At 33.7% G+C, this 21,998-nt stretch overlaps 1 protein-coding gene across 2 annotated transcripts in view; it reads left to right on the forward strand.

Moving 5' to 3' along the window:
* Reph (Regulator of eph expression) overlaps positions 1 to 21,998 on the forward strand; it is a 56,701-nt gene that overhangs the window by 13,689 nt on the left and 21,014 nt on the right. For both annotated transcript variants that reach the window (XM_070650990.1, XM_070650988.1), the window contains exon 2: positions 12,222 to 12,300. In XM_070650990.1, coding sequence (XP_070507091.1) covers positions 12,291 to 12,300 — 10 coding nt within the window. In that variant the 5' untranslated portion in view covers positions 12,222 to 12,290. The remainder of the gene's footprint in view (positions 1 to 12,221; positions 12,301 to 21,998) is intronic.

Here is a 21,998-nt window from a genome sequence, read left to right on the forward strand (position 1 = left end):
AATTTTGAATCCAAAGTGGCTTAATATGACAATTCTAACTGTCGCCTAACATTTATAACATACAGGAGTGACCTATTGACAGTAACAGACAGTTAAATAAAGATCCAGTGAGGTTATTTTGTGAATTTGGCCTTTTTTTATGAATTCTGCAATTTTGAATACAAAGCAGTCTAAATGACATTTCTAATTGTTACCTAACATCCATAACATGCCCCCCATAAGTGTGTATCCAATATACGATCGAAAAAGAAGCTTTCAAGTGTAAAAGAACAATGAGTAAGTGAGATAGAAAGAGAGAAACGTTCCGAAATTGTCCTAAATGACCTTGATTCTTTTCTTTTTTGTCGAGAATATCGTATTTTTTTTTTTTATATTATTGCTATTTTTATTCTTCCCACCTTCACACATTACTTCCAAAATGTACTATTCTTCTTCTTTATGTACACATTCTCGAAGACTGGTTCTGGCCTCTTAAGACTGTGTGTGTTCAGAATGTATTAAAATTGAAACGAGAATGAATTTTTTGCTACCACGACGGAGATAGATGCGAGAGCGAGAAAGATGAAAAACATTTCTTACTATCAAGTCACGTCGTTTGTAAAGGGCATCAAGAAGAAGGCGAAAGCTCTTTAATATACAATCGCAGAGACGTAATATTTTTTTTTACTGCTTCTTCTTGTTGTTTTTTTGAAGCATAAGCACACATAGAATTTATTACAAAACTTATTTTCTCTTTCCTATGCTCTACTCCATTCATGCTTCTTGCCAATCTTCTTACTATTATTTTTTTCTTCTATTTCTTGGTAATTTTTAGAATGGAAAGTTGTGTTGATGTGCAAAATTTTGATTTGACTGGATGGATTCTAAGCTGGGCAATATTGAACTTTAGGAGTCAGAGCTCTAAGTCGACTCAGATACGGTATAGACAAGTAGGCTGTAGTCGACTCGGATACTGAATGAATAAATCGACAGTAATTAAAAATTTAAGTCGATTTCGAGCATTGATTACAGTTTTTGATACTGAAAAAACTACTTCCTGTTAAATGATAAGCTAGAATCTGGATTACTTTGTCATGACATCAAGAACAAATGTATCGTGACTATGCACATTTCAAGTAGGGATGTAATAACCAATTCCAGAAACGTACCCCAATCCCTAAACATCTAATTTTATAAAACATTTCTGCGCTGCCTTCTGGAAAGTTTCAGGAATTTGGTTTGACATCCTAATTCCAAGTTAGTTACAAGCCCGAATAGCACAAATCGGTTAATCGATCAAAAAATCAGACCCATGCGGCGTGACTTAGTCTTGGTCCTTGACTGGATTAAATCCGGAGTCAAGTCAATCTTATTCCGAATTTTGGATTGGTTAACCGACTTGTGACATTCGGGAAGATTCATTGGTCATTATTAACAAAGATCAGCTACATAATATTAATATTATTAAGCTAGAATATTATCAATTTTAATAAATTCAGATTATTTATAAGCATATCTTGAAAGTCTTAGCTAATTCTAAACAAGCAACAACAAAAAAGACTCTGGAAATTCCCACTTGCGACTGAAAAATCGATAAGGATATCCAAAATTACATTTATTTTCCTTAATAGCTTCATAATATTATTCAACTGCTATATTTGACCGAAGCCATTTAAATTCAAATGAATGAATTTCCATTGATTTTTCATTGAAATTAAAATAAATTTACCAAAGTCAAATTGTACTGACTTAAAATGTCAATTTAGTGATTTTAAGGACAGTTGGATGTAAAAAGATCACTTACATAGCCAAAAAGCTTAATCAGAGCTCAAAATTGACTCGAATTTTATATAAAGCAGTCGACTCAAGTTGACTGGACTCCTTATGAATTTCGAGTCGACTTGGAGCTCTGGTGCTCATGAAATGAGGCTGTTGATGGAAACAGTATTGCACTTTTTACTAGAAAGTGATAAGTGGTAATTAGCTAGAGATTTAGCTCCAAGAGCCATCTTAGGGAGGTCATGGATCACAATTGATCTGTAAAGCAAGCGAAGTTAATAAGTAAGAAATTGGCAGAATATCATGATCCTTTTATGTTAAAAAGTCATCACCTGGTTCACTTCCGATGATAAAGCGATTTTGATTGTCGCGCTAGCCTGCTGATGTTGGATTTTGGATCAATTAACCGAACTTTGCTATTCAAGAGTAGTTCTAAAGTATAACAAAAATTTGAAATTCTCAACCTTCATTCAATAAAGTAAATTATTTCCATCAATCGACCTTCAACAAAAATTTGAAAAATATTAATTGAATTTCTTTCCTTAATTACCTGATGTCATAGGAATATCAACAAACTCTGTTATACATTCAAGTTATCAGTCACGTAATTTTTCTTGAACACTTATTGAAGTAGAAATTTCCTTTGAAATTGATAAGATATTTTTGAAAAAATTTACAATTCTTTCATCATCTTTCTCAAAATATTTTGAGTTTATTGAATTAATTTTAATAAGGTACGATGAGAACTGCTGTATTAAAGACGGTGCTGCGCTGTAAAATTGCTAGAAGAATTTAATATTGAGTTACTGGTTCTCAGAATGTCAAATATAGCTGAAATTCTTGAAAATTGTCAAAATTGAGTTGAAGTCACTTCAAATCCAGAATGATCCTTACCTAGTTACCAGGCTGATTACTTAGATTGCCGGCCACACAGATCAATTAACCTTCCATAAATGGCACCTGAAGTTGCTGTCTAAAACGCCGATTAATTAGAAATAATTGCCAAATTGTCACTTCCAACAGCTTCTTTCCATAACAGATGATCCCCAAGAATACTCACTAATACCATTCCATCCCGATCCTTAATTTTAAATGCTCTTTAAATCCCAAACCATTCACTGACAAATTAACTTGTTTTTCATTCTCATTTGCTATTTATTCTGCTGACATTCATGTTGTTGTGATATAAAGATAGATGGTGGTATACGAATAAGAAAGAAAAAAATTGTGAAGAGAATGAAAACACAGCAGAACCAGCAGAACGAAAATTGGAATGTCTTGAGAAAGATCAAGAAGAACAAAAAATAAAAAAGTGGAAGTACGAAGAAGAAAATGCTTTTTTTTCTGTGTTTTATTCTTTTCATTGTGAAAAGAAGAGCATGAAAATTTAATAACTGTGGGTGAGAATTGAGCATAGAGAATGTCTAGTGTTGGATGTGGACTAGATGGAAAGCGCATTTAGTTGCGTAGAATTGACAAAGTTTCATCGATCTTCAATGTATTCTATTTGCCATATTAAGTGAAATAAGTCCGAGTGACACAAATTAAGAAGGTTCCGCCTGTAGCTCTTAAAGCTGTGTCGATTCGTTAATGGATACGATATCCATTATGTTCGCTAAAATTCAAGAAGATTAAAAAACCTTGATGTCAGCTACGAAGTTGTTAATCTTGTGCCAGAGACTCTTACTTTTTCTTGGCTGGGGCGCACGAGGGCCCATTGCCGCGCGTAGGGAATGTCTGAAGACAGCTCTATTCTTCGAAACAGCCAGAGCTCTTTTATTAACACGAAATTGAACGGTTGCCGTCTTAATGACAACCCTATGAATGTCACACACCTGAACAACACGAAGTGCTCGCTAAAGCATCGCTAAATCGTTGTATTAACGATAAGACGCGAAGTTGCCCTGATAGGATCATGATGGCTGATTTAGACCATTTTTAAGTCAAAAAGTGCACTTCGCCGCATTGTGTTGCTCGGGACATTCGCCTTTGAAGTTGTATATCAGAGCCTTCTTCACTTGTGTTGCTCGGAAAGCTACCCTAGTGGCACAATTTAGTAAACTGCATTTTTGTCATAAATCAGGGAAACTTCGTGTCTTATTGCTTATTCAGCGACTTAGTGGTACCTTACCGAACACTTTGTACCGTTGTAACTGTCCAGACTAGCTTATGCAATGGAGCAGACAGTCAGACAGATGAATAGAACCACATTCCTATCAAAAAACCAGTTCAAAGACAAAGAAGACTTAAATTGTTGTAAGAAAAATACAACCCAAAAGTTGTAAAATATCTTTTTATTTCTCCTCCTATTCTACTGTATTATTCTGCTGTGTATTTACTCACTAAAAAAAATTCTTTTGTTGCCAAAAAGTGAAATAATAACAAGAAGTTTTTCACAAAACTTTTATTATATGCATATGTATCGCAGACAATGTCGATATTCTTTTTTGTTTTATTATTTCTCTCTCAATCTACGTCTTCGCATGGGTAAGAAGCGTAAATGTGGAACGCCAACAGAAGCAGCCAATTCATTGATTGCTGCGTTTCAATTATGTCTTATAGACAAGGGGATGTGTTACGCGCTTTAGTAATGACTAGTAGACTAGACTACAATGGGGAATATTAGGTGGTGTAGCTTGTTTTTGTTTATTAGTTGAGGAAGTTGTGATTGTAGAGTTGATGATATTGTGTCTTATGGCAGGTTTAGGTGCTATTGAATAGTCATTGATAGATTCCGAGCGGTACAATGCTTGAATGAATCAAAATCAGCCTTTAAGAAGCTATCAGAGCAACTTTGTGTCTTGCTGGTAATTCAGCTACTAGACCGTGAAGTAGCTCGACGTAGCGATGCCTTAGCGATCACGTAGTGCTATTCAGGAGATGAATAATTGAATTCTAAGGTCAATGTGCAATTTGTCATCTAAATTGAATGAAATTTTTAGTTTTTACATCCGTCCGAAGTCAAAAATCGTAGTTTAGGAAGTAAATTAATAATTTTTCAAAAATCACAGCAATCATTGACTATTTCTGAACTTTTCTTAATCGTTGGTCATCCAAAAATAGAAAATATCAATTCCTACATCCGACATAACTCAACAAACCTTCAAAATTAATCGAAAGTGACAGTCAATCAAACAAAGTTGCAACAAAATCAAAAGTTTTCACTTTTTTTCATCCTTCAAAAGTTACAAAAACTAATCACATCTGCATCGAATAATTCAAAATTAGTCTCAGCAACAACAAAGTTGTATTCAAGAATTAAGGAATTTAAGTATCTCAGACAAATTATTTTATTTTGTAAATTTCTCACGAAATATGCAGCACAAAAAAAAATCTGTTTTTGTTTGCGTAATTAAACTGACTAATTTTCTGGTACATACAATGTTTTGTGAGAAAAACATGCGAAATTTTGTTGCTCGAAATTTCCTTGGAGAGAAGCGAATTAAAGCATCTGGTTAATTTTTTCTTGTCATATGGTTAGTGAAGATAATTTGTTAGTTTTTTATATTTTTGGAATTCTTTTGTGACTTGAGTGACTAAGTTCTAGAAATTATTTAATGTTAAGTGTCAGGCACGTTTGAAGGGAATTTTCTATGAAAGAATGTTCAAGAACGGAGCAGAACAACGTGTTCGCTAGGGCACTGTTATGTTGCTGAATTAACGGTGAGACGCGAAGTTGGTCTGGCTGATGACCATTCTGACGGAATCGTAATTGTTGATTTTGACCAATTTTCATGACGAAAAATGCGGTTCAGCAGATTGTGTCGTTAAAAGACTCATTGCTAAAACTGTAACGGTTTAACTGTGACAGCACTGGCACTTTTGTATCATTAACAATTCATTCCCGAGTAGGAACAACTAGACATGATTGGCTAGTTACAGTCATTAGAGGATTATAGGACATTAGGTCTAGTTATTAACACTTATAATATTGACAAGTTGGCTTTTCCCGATTTATTTAGAGGATCAAGGGAAAGTTTGCGATTTTGTGCTTCATTTGCTAATATCTGAGACAGATATGCCATAGAATTATAACTTAAAGGATTCAAGTTAAGGCAAACTCGTTCAATTTTGATAGCAAAATTTAAAATTTAAAAAATATCCCCAAAAATTCAAATTTTAAGTGTCAAGGCTATTTTTTTGAGACTTATCTAAACTAATATTTCATTCAGAATTATTATTTTATACGATTTCATTTACTTGTTATAGTCTCCAATTTCTTAAAGCAAAATTCACGATCGGCACATTTTCTCATGAAAATTATTCAGATCAGTAAATTTTTATTCATAAAGTCTCTGCATAAAATTTAAAATTATTAATAAATTAGAATAAGATCATGCTCCACCAAGCATGATGGGGAAGACAGGAAGATTGGACAAAAATACGTTAAGACTAGTCAACAACTGGGTATTAATTTGCCATCAACTAGTTTTTTGTCCACTCGGGACAGAAATGACACAATGAATAGACAAGATGGACAATATATGTAGCTAAGACGGACAACTTGTCCGGGACAAGACAGTAAGACAAATGATCCAAATTATATTAATAAAATAATTTGATTAGAATTTCAATTAAAAGTCAATAAAGCAAGGAATAAATATCTTGTAGATGAATGAATTTTTTACTAAATTCATTGCTTAAATGAATTACAAAATACGCAAAAACATGGTAAATTATGCAAAAAGGGAGACAAAAAATTTCTTATTCTAAAAGGGGTAAGGTTTTGTGAAAATACTAGAATACTTACTTACTGTAACTATGCTACTATGTGGAACTTACTTACTTCGCTTGTCATACAGATCAATTCTGATCCATGACTTCCCTTAGACGTCTCCTAAAGCTGGCTCAATCGCTGGCTTCCGTTTGTCAATTACCGATAACAAATGACATACCATCTTTATCAACAACTTCTCTCCATGAATTCTCAGGCTTTCCTCGCGTTCTTTTGCAATCAACACAATTTGACTAAGAGACCTTATTTAATGGAGCTTCCACAGGTCTTCTAATATCATGTCCCGCTTAACGAAGTCTGTTCGTCTTAATTATTTTCACTATTTCAGCTTCCCAGAATAACTGGAACTTAGGTTACAACAAATTGCTTTCCATTTGACTCTGTTGCTGGCTTTGTCACCTAGTTTGCTTTGTCCGCATATTGAGTTGACATTCTTCCATCACTATTCTTCGTAGTTCAAATTAAGGAGCTCCTGGTCGCCGCTTCCGTTGCTGATTCTAACCAAGGGCGGTATAATAAGCTTGTGTTTCTGTCCCAGCATTGACATTCTTTTTACGAAACGACTGTCCAATCCTTAAAAATAATAGAATATAGCCAGTCAATCCTTAATCCTAGAATCAATCATTAAATTCAAAGAGCTTCTTTTGTGTCTGATTTCCGTCCTTAATTCACATTTTTGAGTGCATTTTTTAACCATTAATTAATTACATGTCATACAATAATTTTTGACATAATAAGCATTAAAAAAATGTGATTAATTATCTCATTAATATGACATTGGAGCAACCTTGAACTGCTGAATACATAATACCACGTGTTACTACTTACTAGATACCTAATAGTTATTCATGTATGAAAATCATGCTAGCCAAGTCAAGCCATACAAATGCATTATTTTAAACTTTAATTTCATTTTCAATGCGGTGTACGTTAAGTTGGGCTCGACTTTACAACTAAATGAAAAAAAAAAAAAACGTTTACGATATTTTTCTTTCATTCTCTGATTTTGTGCTGCTTCAGTGCCGTAAGCGACATGAATAAAATCGAGAATTGCATCATTCATTTCATATGATTACATCTCTTAAAAAGAAAAGAAAAAATATAAGAAAGGAGTAAAAAGCGAGACGAGAGAAGGAATAAGAGATAGACAAGAAGAAAAAAATTGTGTTTGAAAGTTTGACTTCATGTGGGTGACTAAGGCGCTTCATTTGTTTACAATTTGTAGTTCCTTCATCTAAAAGTTCATTGATTTATAATTCGATATGCTTAATGGGATTATATTGTGTTGATTTTATAGAAGTATTAAGTTCATACTGTAATTTGTGGTGTTAGTTACATCTGGGGTCGGATATCTCCCAGATTGTTAGGGACTCTATATAGATTCAAAGGAGTTTGATTATGTGTCTTAGTCCAATACAAGGACTAGAGCTGTGCAATGAGCTTGATTGTTTAGATAAGAAGGCTTAAGTGAGCATTGTGCCACATTCTGGAGCAACTCCCGGTAGCTCAGTTGATAAAAGCACTAGATATGTAATTAAAAGAGCATTGGTTCGAGTCCCACTCGGGCAATGTTAATGGCAAGTGTGTTTTTTCTCTAGAATCTTAATTACATCTTGCCTTTACTTAGGCTGTATCCATGCTAACCTTTTCCATGCTCCTATGATGAACTTAGGCTACAAAAAAATGCTTACAATCTGACTCTGTTACTGGCTCGGTCCTTTGGTTTGTACAAATTCTCTATTCGCACGTTCAGCTGACATTCTTTCATCACTGTTCGCCAAGTAGCTTTTCGGAACTTTGATTCCCCAAATGTTAGTATATCCAAAATTAGACAAATTGGTTAATCAGTCAAAAATCCACACTTCGACCGGCGTGATTCTGATTTATTGACGGATTCGGACTAGGGGTGTCGAAGATTAGGGAGATTTGGCCTATCAAACAGTTCTACATCATTAGATTTATTTCTAAATTAAGTAGGTCCCTAATTATTTTAGGACTTGGGTTCGACACCCCAAATTCGGATTAAATCATGTTTCATGCCATAGTCACGCTGGTCTGATGCCAAGTTTTGCATCGATTAGCCGACTTGGACTACCTTGAAATATTTCCCGGAAACCACATAGCGTTGAAATGACCGAAAATCGGATTCTAGACTGACTTGACTCTATCTTGAGGTCTAATTTCATCGAATTTAGTCTGTTATCAAGAATATGGTAGTCTGGGTTCAGAGTTTTAGTCATTTCGACGTCGTGTGCCTTCCACGTATCATTTTAATAAAACATTTGATGAAATATCATTATCGTAAATATGAATCATGCTTTAAAAAAGCCACTATCGAAGACCTAAGCCTGTGGTTATCTTGAGTCGATCTTCTAGATCACGGTCGCACGATTCTGTATCAAATTATAAGGAATTGTCTATCAACAAAGTAGATGCTTCATACATTGTATAAATCAACATCCATCTTCTCATCTATCCACCCAAATAGACTCGATAAATCCACACTCAATTCTCAAAACATCGTTTTAAAATAAAAGTACTTCTTTAACCATCTTGTCTGTTCAATTTTGTTTAAACAATAATTAACCTTTTGCTTACTACTGCTCAATCTGCTGTTATTTATTTTACTTCTCCACTGTCTTTTTTTTTATTTCTCACAAAGTAAACTAGAATTGTATATATAGTAAAATCCGGAATATATATGATCATATCCAATTGTCGATAGAATTGTGCTAAAATGAAGCAAAAAGAAAAGAAAAAAAAGTGGATATACATATATTGTATAGTAAATGAAAATAAGTTGAAGTGGCTCGACTTGTAATAAGAAATTATGGTTTCAATTTTAAGATTGCCGGGTTGATTGTATGGAGCAGAAGCATTTGTATAATGTTAATTAGTATGAACAATGTGGGAATTCATAAATATTTATTATTTTCATTAGAACTTGTTTCGTTTGCCTTCATCGTCGTCGACTCTTTTTTTTCACCTACCCATTTAGCCTGTTTGCTCGAGTGGCGTTCTGTATAATTCTGATGGTTACATGTGTGTAAAAAATAATGGAAATAAATAAAAAAAAATTGTGAAATATTTACTTTTTGTTTGTCTAGATCAGTGGTGGGTAACCTGTGTGCTGTGGTACACCTTGATGGTAAGGCTTGACCGCTTATCCCGGTCCATGGCATTTCCAAGCATTTTTGGCATCACACTATTGTGTCGCGGCTCACAGATTGCCCATTACTGATCTAGAATCAAACCTGAAGATCAGTCTTGTAGTTAGAATATTCAGGAAGAACAAGCTTCCTATAATACCTTCTAAATACAACTCTGCAAGTCATAATCCACTCAATACTCAAGGTGTACACTAAGTCCCCACCCTCAAATCTAAATTCAAATGTTTATTATTATATTTTTTTGCAGAATAATGAGTTAAATACTGTCATGATGTTGACTTTCGACAACTTGATAGATCATTGATCTTTAATTCTTTTTTTTTTACACTTCAATACATCAATCGATGTTTTGTTTGAAATTTAAAATTGCCTGCTTTGTACACTTTCAAATGGCTTTTTATTTTATATTTTGTTATTTTAAATATATAAACATTATTTTATTTTAATGTTCTTTTGTTTGGAGCTAGTTTTTTGTAGGAATGATTGGCGAATTTGTTGGCATTTTGGATTAGCGTCTATTAGCGTCTTGTTTGTGAATTTTTGTTGCAAATTTTATTAACTAGTTGAGTCTAGAGGTCATATTCATCGATTTACTAGACTTTTTCAAGTCAAAAATTCAAAACCTTCTCAATTCGTACATACCCCACTCTCGATCCTCAAAAAAATTCCTAACTACGTCCCTGCTCTGCTAAGTCCACTAAAGATTATGAATTCTTAAATCTTGTCTCTAAAAATAGTCAAATTTTTGAGCCTTAATTCTTCGAAAATTTATCAAATATTCTGTGAAAAGAAAAAAATTCATTGAAAAGTAATAGCTTCTAATTGCCATGAGGAATATTTTTTGTAAACATCTATCATCAACTCCCACATAGTATCATTTGGAACGTCTTGAGTCAATCTTCAAAAATTACAAAATGTTAAAAATAGCTTTTTTAGACCTCCTGACTCTCGTTACAACACTTTGTAACAAAATCTTGAATCAAAGTTAGGACTACGTATCAAAGTTGTGTACCTATGCCCTCTCCTAAACGTTACATAGTTTCCAAAGGTTTCTTAACAGTCCGTTTACTTAACAAAGTCCCCTAACATGCAAATTACATGCCTTCACGCTACAGAAATACCACTCCGGTACCTTAAAGCGGTCTCTTTGCCTTTTAGGATTTGCTCAAGGGTCAGACACTCCAAAAGTACAGTACTGTACTTATTATACTTACTGTGCTTGTATGAAAGTACAATAAGTACAGTACTGTATCTACTGTACAGTAAGTACTGTACCTAATGTACTTACTGTCCTTTTATGAAAAGTACAAAGCGTTACCCTTAGTTTGTTACCCTGAATTCAATGGAACAAAATTAATCAACCCTCTTAGTGGGAGGGTAGGATCCATTGAGGGGGTCAGATGGAGTTCACATAGTCAATTCTTCACCTTCCATCATAAACCAACATTTCCTAATCTAATTTCAATTAGATTATTCTATTTTCATATTTTGACTTTTCAAGGTGAAATTCCATGATAAGATTAATAATTCAAGAGTGATTGAAAGCGACTTGTTATTTTATCTGGATAGCCAAAGAAGCAGGTGAACGATTAAACCTACAGATTTGTTTTAAAAAAAAGCATTAAATTTCTGATTTTGACAGATTATAAGGTGGTTGATTTTGAAGAGGTTTTTCATACTTTAATGAGAGGGATTTGGAGGGTTAGGGTATTGACCATTGACGTTACTTGTGGGGGTAATTGGATCGAAAGTGTGGAGTGTTCTTGGAATTGGTCTTTTTGTGTGGATTCAAGGAGTTCAGTTGTATTTGAAGTATTGTTTTAGTCAAAACAGACCCGAAAAGCACACAGCGTAGAAATGACCGAAAATCCGGGATCAGTTCAACGTAACTCTTGCCCTAGGTCAGATTCGACGAAATCCGGGTTCAATCTAGAGTCAAGACGGCTTGGAACAGGATTTTTGGTCATTTCTACGGCTTGTGCCTTCCGGAAAAGACAAAAAATCACTTTTATTACTTATGCTTATTAAAAACCCTTAGCAGACAAAGAGCGTGGTCTCAAAAGCAGAGTAAGCTGAGAACAATGCTCACGAGCATGCTGATCTACTATATTTAAGGTGTACAAGCTCTCAAGAGCATGCTTTTTGTCTGTTGACATTATCTTTTGAGAATATCCGCTAAAATTACCTAAAAGCTTCTCAAAAATGCGTTCAATGCCAACCAATTTCTACTCCCCAATCCCATTCCCCCATAACTCTTTAACTGCTTCTCTCACAAGTCACTAAGATGAGGATAAATACTTTAGCATCAATCATTTTGCATCAGTACATTAGAGTTGATCTAAATCATCTCATTCGTTTCACCTCCCACTCTTAATTTTCTCTTTTCATATTTCCTTTCATCCTCACTCGTGCTTAAAAGCATTTTTTTTTTACATCTCCGATTTATAAAAAAAAAGCACCGAAACAACAACAAGAAAAGCTCTTAATTAACCATAAACATTTTCATTTTTCAACACTTAAATAATTCTGTCTGTTTTCATTTTTATTTTTTTTTACAGATTGATTGTCACGATTCTGGAACGGAATCAGATGGTGATTTGGATAGTGAAGACCTTAATGAACGTGATATGGAATTAAGTGAGTACAATTTTCCACACAAAATAATATTAAAATAATATTTTTTTACTCTTTCTATTCTACTTTGTCGTCGGTTCTTTTGGCTCGCTGTTAAAAATCATTAAAATGCCATTTTTTAATGTTTGTCTGAATGGGAAATATAAAAATAAATATTTTTTGTTGTTCCTTTTGTCGTTTTTTTTTTTTTATAATCACACGACTGAATGCGGTAATTACGAGAGAGTCCCATCAAGAACAATAAAAGCCGGCACAAATTTTTTTGTTAATGGTTCATCCAGTCAGTCAGTCGTTTTGAAAAGAAAAAAGAAAATACTTTAGGAAAGAATTACTTTTAGATAATATTTGTTTATGGTGGAGTTATTGTGTGTGTGTGGAGAGGTTGTCTAGATGAGAATTAGTGGAAATGAAATTGAGAGTGATTATGATGGAATGTTAAGAATTTTTTGGGGGTTTTATTACTGAATGCAACTCAATATTTATAATGAAAGGCCGATAGAAGTGATTCATAGGATGAAGAACATTCCGGCTAGTAGATTTGGAGATTCCTAAGAATGTAAGATGCATAATGGCCATTATCATTTGATAACTTAACCGAGTGAACAAAATAAAATATGTTATAATTAGTTGATGGCAAGTCAATGTAAAGTTGATGACCAAATATTCGTATTTTTGCCTGGTTACTTAATAACTTGCTTTGCTGGCCATACAGATAAATTGTGATTTATGATCTCCAACAGACATCACCTGGAGCTAGCTCTATCGCTGGCTTACACATGTCAGTTCTTAGTATCAAGTGCATTACTATCTCTATCGATAAGCTACCCTCTATCGATCTTCTACCAAGATTTCTTAAGACTCCCAAAAGTTTCACTTGACAAAAACTTCTCAAGTTAGTTATTCGATCTAAAATCGGACATAGGACCGACATGACTCTGGCTTGGTGTCGGATTCCAACCAAATCTAAACTATACAGGATACATGTCCGTGTCTCTTATAAATGGCAGAAAATCCAGCCTTCTCCAGAAAAGCCAACATTACTATAGTTCCAGATAAGATTTGATAAATTCCCGTTTCCGACTGAAGTCAAGAGTTACGCTGTGTGCCTTCAGGGTTTGAAAATTACTCAAAAGTATTGAGCTCGAAGTCGGATTGAGTCGATTTTTTCATTCAACATCTGATTGGACTTCTTGTTTTCTCCAATAATACATCACAACAAACCTAAGAACCACAATTTCAAAGTCGATTCGGATTATATTTGGTAAAGTCAATTTTCGAAAGGAATATGGCATAGAAATGTCTATCATGACTCTAATTCCAAGCCAGATTCGATGAAACACAGCTTTAGATCAAAATTAAGTCAGCCAAACGAACCATTTTTGTGCAATCTACTTTCCGAACCCGAGTGGACAAAAAGACGCTACAACTAGTTACTGACAACTCAATGTCCAGTTATTGTCTTGTTCTAACGTATTTTAGTCTACTCTAAGGGATTTAAGTCGACAAAAATTCATTCATAAATCAAGACTTTGAGTCTATGTATAAGTCATAGTCACCCAACATATTAAAGAACAATTTAATGTCTGCTCGTGAAAAATTCTTTTATTATTCTTTCATTATTACTTACGTTCTTTATGAAGACGAAAAGAAAAATAGTTTAAACGATGAAATTATTTTACAATTTCCATATTTTCATTATAAACTAAAATAATGAAAGAAAAAAAGTAAACGACAATTTTAGAGAATTTTAAGAAGAAGACGTCCAAGCAAGACAATAAATAAACAACAATTTTACTCAATCTTATTTGACTCCTCGACACATGCACGCAAATAGAACGACATAATTTGACTTGATGTATGTTTCATTATATTCTCATTGTATCGTTCTTTTGTGAATGTTGTTGAGGAACAAAAATAGATGATGACTAAGAAGAAGCGTAAATTTTTTTTTCATTATTAATATCGTGAAGGAATGCTTAACAAGCATAAAATAGAGAAGTATGTAGTTGAAAAAAATGAAAAAAAGCCACAGCAAATCTCAAGAATTTTTCATAATTCTTATTTTTCTCGTTTCCACATCGCTTCTATGTATATGCCTCAAAATTGTATGTTCTTAAATTACATACATGTCATTTTCTCATGCTTTAATGCTATGAATTATGAATAACATAAATGCACGAGATATATATATATTTTTTTTTGTTTTGAAGACATGAAAATTATTCAAATTAAAGTTCATTAGAGGCAAAAAACTTTACAGTGAACTTTATGATTGCTTTTAAAATAGCTAATTAAAATGTTTGGCGCTGTTGAGATGGGCTGGGAAGTATGGCATATTTGGTGGTTTACATTCTCCCACATTCTCAAGAATTAAATCGATAATTGGGTAGCACAAGTCGGTTAATCAACCCAAAATCCAGCAAAAGTCAGTTGATCGATCCAAAATCCGACAACACGCCGGCGGGACTCTGACTTGGTGGCAGATTTAAACGAAATCAGACATTAAATAAGAGTCATGTCGGACTATTGCCGGATGTTTTACCGATTAATCGATTTGTGTTATTCGGATAGTTTTTGACTGCAATTTATTGTTTTAGCAAAAAAAAAAAAATTTTCTAAACCAAAGGTTCTTGAAAGTTTATTTAAATCTATATATTAAGGATTTGAACCTGTGTACATATCTTGATTATTAATCGAAGATTTTGATTACTAATTTTATTTTGGGCTAATTTCACATAAACCTTAAGATTTAAAATCCGTCACAAGACTAGGGTTTCCAGAAATTAAATAAAAAAAAAATTAAAATTTAAAAATTTTAACTCAAAAAAAGTTTGTTTTAACTCCCGTTCCCGTTCCCGGGAATTCCCGAGAAAATTCCCGTTTTTAGCTCTGACATTTTAACCGAATCCAGCATCAAGTCAGAGTCACGCCTGTCTTTTCGAGTTTGACATAATTTCAAATTAAGGCATTTAGGTTTATGTTAGAATTGAAGCTTATTAGCCTGCTAATTAGTGTTTATGGATGAATGGATCATATGTTCATTCATGTCACTCAGTTTTCAATGAGGAACAGGATGCAAAGTGGAACTTTTTATTTCAATATCAAATCTACAACGACTTCTTACTTTTCGCTAGCTGTACAGATCAATTGTGGCTCTTACCTTCTCTTTGATGGCACTTGATCCTGGCTCTATCACCGGCTACCACTTGGCTACCACTTGAAAAATACTCAATAATCCCAACTCCATTGGTACAACAACTTAAATCCATCTAAAACCTTCAATCCAACCCAAAAAAAATTTAATTAAAGTTTCCATAAATTTTCCCTTTAAATTGAAAAAATTAATCTTCGTTTATGTAAAGAATGAGCATCACACGTAAAAACACACGAATAAGAGAGTTTTCTCCTTCACGCCATAATTAACAAAAATTTATCAACAAGGTAGAAAACATATTTCATCTTTTTTTTTATTTTATTTATTCACATGCAAGTGAAATTACATAATTTTGCTCTCTTCTCTGTTTTCATTCTTAATATCGTCACACGACTCATCTATATATATATATATAAAAACGGTATAAAGCAGTGTTGGAAGATGGGAAAAGATCTTGAGTCATAAAGATGTTGGTCAGAGATTGAAATAGACTAAGATTACGAATGAGTAGGATATTCAGCGTTATCCCGAGAAGTACAGTCTGCGACTTTTCGACCTTGTGATTAGTTCAAACCTTGACATTTGTGGAACTTACCATGAACTTTCAATTTTGTTCTATTCAGTCGACTGATCGCATCCAGCTCTACTTGTCAATTGCATGAATTTGAGTAAATATTGAGCACTGAGTCATCTTCCTCCTGAATAAGTAACTTTAGCTAATATAGCCAGGAACGGTCATATACTCTAGCAAGCATACAGACTTCTTCTAGGTACCGCAGTGGTCATTCTGTAACAGAAAAGCATCCTATGTACCTGTTATGGATAGCCAAAAGCGATCTCTCAGTTATGCTGTGTTTGAAAAAAGTTAGAAATCTCCAGTCCTCAAAAACACCTCTCTGGCTACGCTTCTGAGTAAAATTTATAAGCTTGCTAATTCCTCTATCCTCTTTCTCCTTGGTATGGCGATGATAGCTGATTAGATAAATTTTAGACTTGAATATATTTGTGATCAAATTACAATATTTCCTCAATTTACAAAGAGTATGCTTGATTAAATGATCTTGTCTGCAGAGATACTTAATTTGTAAATTTGAAATCTATCAGACAACTCATGAGCATGTTCTTAGTTTATTTGAGGAGCATGCTCCTGTCTGTTCACGAGAGTCATGCTCAATTGTTTCAATACACTCATAATCATGCTCATAGATGCAGATTTTAATCCAAAACCGATTTTACAAAACTACGTTATAACTAGTTGATGGTAAGTCAATGTCCAGTTGATGATAAGTCGGATAATTGCCCAAAATTTCCAAATTAAATTCAGACCAGGTAATAAAGGCAATCTATACTAACCTACATATGATCATTATATATGCATACGCAGACAACATAATCTATTAGATCAACCACATATTATGCAAGTCTAGCCACTGTTTTCCCATGATTGACATCTACCTGATCTCTAAAAGTATCAATTAACTGACCCAATCCACCTGATTTAACAACACTGCTATAAAAGAAATAAATAATGTAAAAAAAAAAAAATTTAAAGGAAGAAAAAAATGAATTTAAATCTCATTGAGATGCCTCACTTGCATTTGCTTGTTTCGAGTTCATTTAATTTACAAGCATTCATTTATATATAGTATATAGTTGGTGTGGTATATAAGGCAAGTTTACAATCTGAAAGGCGAGACAATCGAGAAAAACCAGTTCTTTTACAATAAACAACAAGCAATAGTAAGTAAGTGAGCAAGAAGAAGAATTGCACTGCAAATAATGAATAGTAAATGTACACATTGTATGCACATAGTAAGTAGCGACAGTAAAATAAAAAAAGATCAAATAAAAATGTGCACAATTTAATAAAATGCCATAAAGTGCTATGAACTCAAAAAAATATCTATTTAATTCGCGCATTAGAGGCATTGCTGAATACAGCAACATTTTTGTGTCATAAAACGTGATATTTCATGCGTAAACACGACTTTACAAAATAATCTCTCAGCATTTGACTTCTCGATACTTTTTTTTTTTGTGCTGTTTGACTCATAATAAAGAGCTGTAAATTGGCAACAGCTCCGCGAGTCATTTTTCGTTACTTTATGCATTATACATACAGACGTATGAAATGGAAAACTCACGAGAATATTAAAATTACTATAGTACATATGATTATTATTATTTACTATACAATTCTTTTTTTTGCCATTCTATATCCATCTCTTGTGGATATTTCACATACATATGCTGTACAAACTTATTTAAATTTAAATAAAACAAAGAATGAAAAAAAAAGTTTGTGATGAAGAGGGTAATTGATGAACTTCTGTGCTAATTAGTAGCTTGTTAGTGCTTGCTTACTTACTTCCTAAGCTGGGGCGCATGGGTCGTATTGCCGCGTTTAGAGAACATCTGAAGACAGCTCTTTCTTTCGATAAATTCTGCCAGTTCAGGATATTGAGAGCTCTAGTTTGTTAGTTGCTAGGCTCATTCATGTTAAGTATAAGTCGAATTTTGGCGTTTTTTGAGATCAATCCATATAAATATGTTGTCCAAAAAATGACTAAGTAGATCGTATGATTAAAAATAATTTGTAATGGCTGAAAAATTGCAATTCTGTGACAAAGACATGGCAAGAAACAAATGACTAAAAATTTATCCTGAGCAACACATGTGACCGTCTTCATTCTGACGTCTTCATCACGGCTAATTCCTCATTTTTAAGGCGAAATATTGAATTTGCAGCATTCACTGTTAGGATGTGAATCACAGGATTAAATATTCATTTTAACTCCCATTTGAACTTAATTGCTTACTTGAATGATTAGTACGAGGGTCCATTATCGAACGTATGGAATATCTAAACTTTGGTCCTATGTCCAATTCGAAGCATTTACTAATTCTGGATATTGTACGACTGTAGTTATTTTTTCTTTACTGAAAATTTTGAGCCTTTTTTGTGATTTTTTGCCATTTACAAATTCTGATACAGTTTCTCTTCATACTGAGAGCATTTTGATATATGTCCATCCTAGTGAAATTTCAAGTGTTTAAATCAGATTTACTCTAATGTAATAAGTGATCGCCCTTCGTGGCACTCGTGGCACTATTTCAATATACATATGCCAATTGGGATCATGTTCTAATCAGTTAGATATCAACAACTGTATTTAAATTCCAAAATTGACAAAAATTCAAATTTTTACATTAAACGCTCATTGACTTCTGCATTTATTGAACTGACATTACCAATCCCTGACCTACTCAACATCGATAATTTCCCAAAATACCAAAACCAATCACAAATTTCCATTCAAAACCCAATTAAAAATCCAAATGACCAATCTCGCCTGGAAGTTGTGTGGAAAAAAAAAGTTGTATAAATAATAAATTGTAATAAATAAAATACAATAAACACACACAGAATGGAGAATAAAAGAGAATATGTGCGATGAATAAAGAGCGATAGAGAATGTATATTTATAAAAAAAAATAAATACATAAAAGATAGTGAGTGAGTGAGAGGAGAGACACAAAGCACACTGACTCAGATGCGATGTGTATAATATTGTAGTTTACTACGAGACCAGAACATTATACGAATTGTAAAAAAAAAGACAGCGAAAAAAAATGTTGGATGAATAATCAAAAAAAATGTTGTACAATTTACCGGTTCTATATGTTTATATGTATGTATATAAGGCACACAAAAACGAGAAGATTTTTTCCTTTTTGTTTCACTTCTTCTTTTAATGTGAAACGAGAAATGCATAACATTTTTTTTATGTATTCTCTTTTTCCTTTCGTAACGAAAGAAGAAGATCAATATGAGTTTGAAATTACAGCGTGAATGAGTTGCGGTTACGCAGATTTTAAATATTTACATACATGATTTCCTTAAAAAATTATTCTAGATTTCTACAAAAAAAAATTTGTAAACAGAATATTGATGGGGGTTTGTTAGAAAATGACGTTCAAAGTCACAGAGAAGCATCTTGTGTCCATCGTCATTTAACCTGAAAGGTAAACGGCTTAAAAATTATCGAAATTTTGTCCTCAAGTCGACTTGATTCTGACCGACTTGAATCTGGTTTAAAGCCGGATTTCATCAAATCTGACCTGGGACTAAACATACGCTAACCTGAGACCGTTTTGACGTCTTTTGCCTTCCGAGAAAAATCATATTTCATATCTTTTAAGAAATGAGTTAGCAAATAGCATCTATTAGTCCTTCAGAGCTTCAGACACCCTCCATCAGATCCAGACATCCTTCCTCAGTTCCAGACACCCTTACTCAGCTCAAGACACCCTCCCTTAGCTCTTGTCTTACTCCTTCAGTTCCAGACACTATCCATCAGCTCCAGATACCTTCCCTTAGCACCACACACATTCATTAAGCTCTTGGCTTACTCCTTCAGCTCCAGATACCCTCCCACAGCTCTAGACTCACTCGCTTAACTCCAGAATTTTAATTCAAGATGGGTTTTGATTTTGACCACTTAATATTTCCTTGGCAATATTCTCTGCAAAGATCCTAGGCTTACTTTTTAACTGCAACCATGTCCCCTTATGCAACTATGTGCATCTTAAGTCACAACAAAAGCCTTTCCATCTAACTCTGTTGTTTACTTTGTCACCTTTTTTCTACAAATTAAAAAAAAACCTACCCATCACATCCGAACCATTCCCAATTCGGGAAGTGAATTGATTACATCATTAAATTTCACCTGACCTCATTCAATACGATTCATTCATGACGAATTTATTATCAATAATTTAAAAGGCTGAACGAAGAAAAATTCTTGTTTTGATTAAAATTTGATGATTTTGTAAATATGGATGGAAATGAAAATGTTTCGAAAACAATTTTATTGGAGTTATTAAAATGTGTTATTGATGTGATGAGCTGAATTGTTCAGGTTTCTTTTGGGAATTTTATTTTGATTTATTGAGTAGGTTGTGGTGGTGTGTGGGGAGGGACAGTTGAGGGATATAAATGGAGAGGGATCCAATTAGGAGCTTTTGAGTCCCATATAGCTGCCAATTAAATGTGCTATACATTTAATGTTAATAAAGGAGCTTAGTGTCGCTCGGACCGGAGCTTAGTTAGGAACAAAATCAAATTTTAGCTATCACGAGCAGCACAATGCTGCAAACTGCAGTTTTTTCACATAAATGGGTTAAAATCAGCTGTATTGGTGCCGTCAGTGCAACTTTGCGTCTTACGGCGACGTAACGGTGTACAAGCGACTACATTGTGCTGTTCGGGTGTACTGACAGCTTGGCATGGTCTTCAGGATCTACGTCCTCGATTACATTCACACAATACCCAAAAAAACCAAAAATTCAACCCAAAATTGACCTATCTGATTACTTTCTACTTAATACTCGAATACGTCGACTATTCCTACCTCGCTCACACCCATTTACCCAAAACCTGACCTTGAAAACATTTTAAATTAGCCAAAACGTATAAAAATTATGTGCTAAATATTTTACAGTCTATAAATAGCTATAAACAAAATATTTGTTTCTTCCTTTCCCGCATTACTACTTTTTTTCTCTTTAAATATTTAAGTATATTTAGATTTAATGATTTTTGTGGCTTCTGCACAAATTTTTTCATAACAAGATAATTAATTAAAGCTTTTTATGTCAAACTGTTCATTCATGTGACAGATTTGACAAAAACGAATCATTTAAAACTTTTTTTTCGAGAGAGAATTTATGAATGATTAAACGAAATGATGTGTTAGGTTGTAAATTTCGTTAAAGTATGCCTTTGTGAGTTGTTATTAGTGGACTCTAGGGTCTATTTGGTTTTAAATATTTTCGCTAAAGTGATGGCATGACTAATGAAAAAGACCGAAATGAGCCAATTTTTAATTACATGAATAAAAAGTTATTTGTGGATGGATTCTGAAGAGCACAAAACGGTTAATCGGTTAATAATTCTGACATACAGGTCAGGATGACTCTGGTTTCTTCGATAAAATGTTAAGAGTCACCCCGATCTTGTCTGGCATCATGTCAGAGTCACAGCAATCTTCTCCGACACCATATCAGAGCCACGTCAACCTCTCCAGCATCATGCCAGTGTTATGTCAACCGTTCCGGCACCATGTCAGAGTGCCAACTTTGTCCCAGTTTTATGCCTGATTTTGGATTGATTAACAGACTTTTGCTATTCGGAGATGCTTTTTATAGAGACAGTATTGAACTTGGTAATTGAACAATTGTCAATATATAGAGAGTCTGCTTTAAAAGAAGACCATGGATCACAATTGATCTAGACGGGCCAATCTCCTGAACAACAAAACACATTAAATTGCAATTTTCACCATGGATAGCCATCACAGTGCCATCACGGTTCGGTTAGAACAACTTCATGAATTTTAGTTATGGATCGTTCACTTATTAAGTTCATAAGAGAGAAGAGGCCTTCATACGGCGACCTAATTGCACACCAAAGACTGACTTACTTACTGACTGGAACCATGCTCCGACTTGGAGCTCCACAGACTGCATTGCTCTAACAAAATGC

This window comes from Chironomus tepperi, unplaced genomic scaffold, assembly GCF_022539635.2.
Source record: "Chironomus tepperi strain 1889 unplaced genomic scaffold, CSIRO-AGI_Ctep_v1 contig_451, whole genome shotgun sequence".
NCBI classification, from domain to species: domain Eukaryota; kingdom Metazoa; phylum Arthropoda; class Insecta; order Diptera; family Chironomidae; genus Chironomus; species Chironomus tepperi.